The sequence below is a fragment of the Phyllobates terribilis genome, unplaced genomic scaffold (assembly GCF_046119375.1).
Source record: "Phyllobates terribilis strain yellow unplaced genomic scaffold, ASM4611937v1 Scaffold_9__5_contigs__length_417890890, whole genome shotgun sequence".
Classification (NCBI taxonomy): domain Eukaryota; kingdom Metazoa; phylum Chordata; class Amphibia; order Anura; family Dendrobatidae; genus Phyllobates; species Phyllobates terribilis.
In genome coordinates, this window is record NW_027362769.1 from 362,587,924 (window position 1) to 362,593,533 (window position 5,610).

Consider the following 5,610-nt stretch of genomic DNA (forward strand, 5'->3'; position numbering starts at 1 on the left):
CTTCTGTAAAGCATGTATAAGTGTGGAGCGGGGATCAGCACACAGCCGGCTAATAGAGAGTTAAACGGTGGAGGAAACATTTGTATCTGGTATTGATCGGCGCCTGCTGAGGTCTGTCTGGCATTCACTGATCACAGATCCGTTGGTGGTTTTGAATTTGCCGCTCAATCGTTGTTCTTTGTGCGTCGGATTATTACCGGCCCCTCTGCTTGTAGCGGAGATCGCAATGCGGTCTGGGGACAGCTCTACCCCTCTGAGAATACAGGGCAGAGCATCTTGCCCCAAACACGGTGATCGTTCTATTCAGAAAGAGGTTGGGCCTCCCATTAATTTTTTGTGGTGTTATGATTATGAACCTTCAGCGGCCTCCATATACACTGAGCCTGATACAAGCCCCGTCCTCAATCACAGGATCTTAGGTTTCCTTTCTGTAAGCAGCACTCGGAACATCCGGATGCGGATACTGCTTCCTTGACTCAGGAGAACTACAGATTCCTGTATGGAACACAATAGGTTAAAGAAGTTACATCATTCCAATCACAACAAACTTTTAACCCTTCAGTGCCAGTATTCTCAGAGTTCGTTCTCAACAATGAGTGAACATTTAAACTCCTTGTGAACAGCGTGTAAAGCTTGTACTGGCATTCACACAAGCACAGGGATTATTATTCCACAACAGGAGATTGTAGCCTCTCATCTAGAAGATGTGGTGGCTCTGAAAAGAGCCTTTGGGTTGTCAGGATGGAGCAGAGAACACAATTAACCTCCGAAGCCGTAGAGAGTGCGGCCCTGGCGCTTGAGCGCGTACACCACGTCCATAGCGGTGACGGTCTTCCTCTTGGCGTGCTCGGTGTAGGTGACGGCGTCACGGATCACGTTCTCCAGGAAGACTTTCAGGACACCGCGAGTCTCTTCATAGATGAGGCCGGAGATGCGCTTGACGCCTCCTCTGCGAGCGAGACGGCGGATGGCAGGCTTGGTGATGCCCTGGATGTTATCACGGAGCACCTTCCTGTGCCGCTTGGCACCGCCCTTCCCGAGACCTTTCCCTCCTTTACCCCGACCAGACATCTTCTACTGAGCAGAAAGCAATGCTAAAACAAACGGGCTCCTAATTTATATAGCGTATAGGTGGACCAGAGAGAAGACTGCAGAGATGACGCGGTCCAGGGCGGGTCTTACAGAATCTACATTAGCTCCTCCTTCCTCTGCTGATTGGCTGAACACTGAACTGCTGGGGAGTTTGAATTTCCCGCTCATTGTGCAGTTTCCGCAGCTTCTAATTATATATGTTTTACCTGTGATGAGAAATGTTTCAGAAACAGTCTATAAATAAAAGTGCAGACACGACACCAGCTGCAAGTGATCTACACTTCATATAGAAGCTTCAGATCACTGCTGAATATACCTATAACGGCACTGACAGTGATTAACCCCCCACTTCCATCATACCATATTCGTAACATGCTATTCACTAATGTCCAGGAAGGGTCATTTCCGCACCTTACTACTCCCCTCATCATCCCTTGCATTCTGTACAATCTACATGTGACATTCTGGCTGCTCCCGTCGACTAATCTATAGGATCCTGACTGAGCTCTGACATTTCTAAGATGGGCTTGTCACTTCAGATAGAATTGCTCTTGGGGTGCGGTGATGTGAGGAGGATTGTGGCAGCCAGGATTATTGCCTCTTCTAAGGACAGTGCAGGGAGGAAGCCGCGGTCAGCAGCACTGCTCCGATACTGACACCAGCTCATAAGCCGGGAATCCCCTTAGTCTGGCTTACAGAGGGTCTCTCCCTGCAAAAAAAATAATGGCAGGACAGTACTGATATCAATTGGGAACAGAATTCTTGCAGAAGATAAAGACAACAGCTCAGATTGGTCAAATAAAAAAGGAACCGTATAAATAACAAAATCACTGAGCAGCTGATTGATTCTCATTCCAGTGGTCCCATATCCAATGGAGAATACACTGTGATCTGGAAGGTGACTACATGAATGTGCTCAGTGGAGTTTATCTATAGACCGGACACTTCTCTTCACAGCAGAAGTAGTAACACAATTACATGTAGAAGCTGCGGAAACTCCAAGGAGCGGGAAATTCAAACTCCCTAACGTCCTGTGTTCAGCCAATCAGCAGAGGAAGGGGAGGAGCTAATGTTAATAGTTACCGAATAGGAAGTTCCCGCTCAGGGGCTGATGGCTTTTTGTTCTTTGTCCTGGTTTAACACGTAGTTTCAGGACTGTCGGATATCAGGAAATTTGCTTGTGTTGAGCGATCAATGGTCTCTTGGTTCCATACAGGAATCTCTATCATGTTCCAGGGAACAGTATCCGCTTTCTATAAAAGTGCATAACTTTGATTCTAACATCGGTGACTCCATCACACCAGCAATATTTTCAAGATCAAACTCGTGCGGCTGATAGGAGTCAGCGAGTGTTCACAGGAGATAGCGCTGGATAATGGACGTCCTATAATGATCGCATCATATACACCAAGAAATCTGCGCATTTTTTCAAGATTCCTTCACAACACAGTCCAGACTCCAAATAGATTATATAAAGCTGACATTCAAGAATCAGGGCAGAGAAGCAGATGTGAGGGATTAGCTCGTCCTGAGGGAGGATTTGGTGGCTCTGAGAAGAGCCTTTGTTATAGTCAGACGTGTAGGACGGATCTAAGCTCTCTCCCCACGGATCCGGCGGGCCAGCTGGATGTCTTTGGGCATGATGGTGACCCTCTTAGCGTGGATCGCGCACAGATTTGTGTCCTCAAACAGCCCCACCAGATAAGCCTCGCTGGCCTCCTGCAGCGCCATGACGGCCGAGCTCTGGAAGCGGAGATCGGTCTTGAAGTCCTGGGCGATTTCTCTCACCAGGCGCTGGAAGGGAAGCTTACGGATCAGCAGCTCGGTGGACTTCTGGTAACGGCGGATCTCACGGAGAGCGACTGTCCCTGGCCGGTAGCGGTGAGGCTTCTTCACTCCGCCAGTGGCGGGAGCGCTTTTCCTGGCGGCCTTAGTGGCCAGCTGCTTGCGGGGAGCTTTCCCTCCGGTGGATTTACGAGCGGTCTGCTTAGTTCTGGCCATAGCTCTGTATAGAGGAGAACAGAAGTGATGAGAGGAGCGGAGAGAGCGGGACATTTATACTCCTCTGCTCCTGTTACCGCGTCATGTGAACACGCCCCCTGCACTGCATTGGTCAATTTGTAGAACAAGCCGACAAATAGTGTGCGATATCCGCGACCAATCATCGTTCAGAAACTCAGCCTAGAACTCAGTAACCCCATCCTCCAAAAGAGGGAGCGGGGTCTGTCCAGTTCACACTCATTACCAGCTGCTCTGATCAACATGCGGCTTCTAGAGCAGGAGCCGCCGATGTCTCTCTATTCCCATGTTCTCCATACACGGAGCTGGACTATAGCTCCGCAGCCTTCACTCTCATTCCGGGCTATACTGATCTTCTTGGTCTCCCATAGGAATAATCCCCCCTTTACTAATTCAGACGCAGGTTATAAGGGTCGCAGCAGAAGTCTGCAGTAAGGATTGATGGGACGAGTGACAAGATTGCTGTAACACATCGGCCCTTCCCTTCTTGCGCTGTTGCCTATCGTTCTGCAGTCCATCCATACAATCCTGTCCCCAGTTCACGGACCTGTACAGTAGTCATCAGTCACATGCAGGGAGACGCTGGTTTTATAGGTCTCACATTGGAGTTAGAACCACACACACCTTCCTTAAACGAAATTAGTTACAAGGATCACAGCCATATCAAGTGGTGAAGATGTGACAAAGCTTAGGTAGGAGATCGGCTTCTTCCAGTCCCTCCATGACACATCACTCCTGATGTACAGACACCAGAGGGAGCGCTGCCTGGAAGACAAGTGACACCTGTGGTCGGGATACAGCGCAGCTCCGGGAGCGCTGCAGATTAGTAGAAAAGACCCTCTTTATAGAAAAACTGTTCTGCCAGAGACAAGATGGTGGCTCTGTTTATACAGCTCTGCCGGGGACAAGGTGATGGCACTGATTATACAGCTCTGCAGGGTACAAGGTGGTGGCACTGATTATACAGCTCTGCCGAGGACAAAGTGATGGCACTGATAATACAGCTCTGCAGTGTACAAGGTGGTGGCACTGATTATACAGCTCTGCAGGGGACAAGGTGGTGGCACTGATTATACAGCTCTGCAGGGGACAAGGTGGTGGCACTGATTATACAGCTCTGCAGGGTACAAGGTGGTGGCACTGATTATACAGCTCTGCCGAGGACAAGGTGATGGCACTGATAAGTCAGCTCTGCCGGGGACAAGGTGGTGGCACTGATTATACAGTTCTGCAGGGTACAAGGTGGTGGCACTGATTATACAGCTCTGCCGAGGACAAAGTGATGGCACTGATAATACAGCTCTGCAGGGTACAAGGTGGTGGCACTGATTATACAGCTCTGCAGGGGACAAGGTGGTGGCACTGATTATACAGCTCTGCAGGGTACAAGGTGGTGGCACTGATTATACAGCTCTGCCAAGGACAAGGTGATGGCACTGATAATACAGCTCTGCCGGGGACAAGGTGGTGGCACGGATTATACAGCTCTCCCGAGGACAAGGTGATGGCACTGATAATACAGCTGTGCAGGGGACAAGGTGGTGGCACTGATTATACAGCTCTGCAGGGGACAAGGTGGTGGTTCTGAAAAGAGCTTTTGTGGTGTAATAACAGGGCGGCTTTGGCTTATTTCTTAGCCGCGGGCTTCTTGGCTTTAGCTGCCTTCTTAGCAGTACTCTTGGCAGCTTTGGGTTTGGCCGCTTTCTTAGCCGGACTCTTCGTCACCTTCTTGGGCTTCAGAGTGGCCTTTGGCTTCTTGGGGCTCTTGGTTGGCTTCTTGGCAGCTGCTGCGGGCTTCTTGGCCTTTTTCGGGCTGTTCTTGGCCACGGTCGGAGCCTTCTTGGGCTTCTTCGGAGACTTGGCGACTTTCTTGGCTGCAGCGGATTTCTTGGGCTTGGCCGCTGCTGCTGACTTCTTCTTGGCCGCTTTGTCCTTAGTTTCCTGCTGCTTCTTGTTCAGCTTGAAGGACCCGGAGGCGCCGCTGCCCTTCACCTGGAGGAGGGCGCCCTTGGTGACCAGAGACTTGACGGCCAGCTTCAGGCGACTGTTGTTCTTCTCTACATCGTATCCTCCGGCAGACAGAGCCTTCTTCAGGGTGGCCAGAGACACCCCACTGCGCTCCTTAGAGGCGGACACGGCTTTCACGATCAGATCGGAGACGCTGGGACCGGAGGGTTTCTTGCTTTTCTTGGCGGATTTCTTCGGCTGCTTCTTGGATTTGGTGGTCGGTTCTGCGGGAGGGGGAGCGGCGGCTGGTGCGGTCTCTGCCATCGTGTGCTTCGGAACTAGAACACAAATATCTCCTGATAGGAAAACACTGAGGCCGGAGCTGGAGGCGCCTGTTATATGTACAGGCTTACTGCGCACTGATTGGCTGCTGAGCTGCATCATCCTGAGCATCTATTGGCTGACACTGAGCACAGGCCCCGCCTCCTTCTAGCTGATTCCGAGTGGAGCTCCGCTCTCCCCTTGTGCTTCCCTGCCCGGGATAAAAGCCAT

The 5,610-nt window shown here is 50.8% G+C and overlaps 3 protein-coding genes across 3 annotated transcripts; all 3 read right to left on the reverse strand.

Moving 5' to 3' along the window:
• Window positions 1-759: 759 nt before the first annotated feature.
• LOC141161375 (histone H4) lies at window positions 760-1,071 on the reverse strand. Its single transcript, XM_073646184.1, has one exon. The coding sequence runs from the start codon at window positions 1,069-1,071 to the stop codon at window positions 760-762; it is 312 nt and encodes a 103-aa protein (XP_073502285.1).
• A 1,611-nt stretch (window positions 1,072-2,682) lies between these two features.
• LOC141161376 (histone H3-like) lies at window positions 2,683-3,147 on the reverse strand. The gene has a single exon (XM_073646185.1). The coding sequence runs from the start codon at window positions 3,145-3,147 to the stop codon at window positions 2,683-2,685; it is 465 nt and encodes a 154-aa protein (XP_073502286.1).
• Window positions 3,148-4,737: 1,590 nt separating this feature from the next.
• On the reverse strand, window positions 4,738-5,382 carry LOC141161377 (histone H1.10-like). The gene has a single exon (XM_073646186.1). It carries the CDS (start codon window positions 5,380-5,382, stop codon window positions 4,738-4,740), a length of 645 nt encoding a protein of 214 aa, XP_073502287.1.
• Window positions 5,383-5,610: the final 228 nt, after the last annotated feature.

Bases quoted from the DNA above. Each gene is read 5' to 3' on its own strand.
- LOC141161376 (XM_073646185.1), bottom strand. From the start codon at position 3,147: ATGTCCCGCTCTCTCCGCTCCTCTCATCACTTCTGTTCTCCTCTATAC.
- LOC141161377 (XM_073646186.1), bottom strand. From the start codon at position 5,382: ATGGCAGAGACCGCACCAGCCGCCGCTCCCCCTCCCGCAGAACCGACC.
- LOC141161375 (XM_073646184.1), bottom strand. From the start codon at position 1,071: ATGTCTGGTCGGGGTAAAGGAGGGAAAGGTCTCGGGAAGGGCGGTGCC.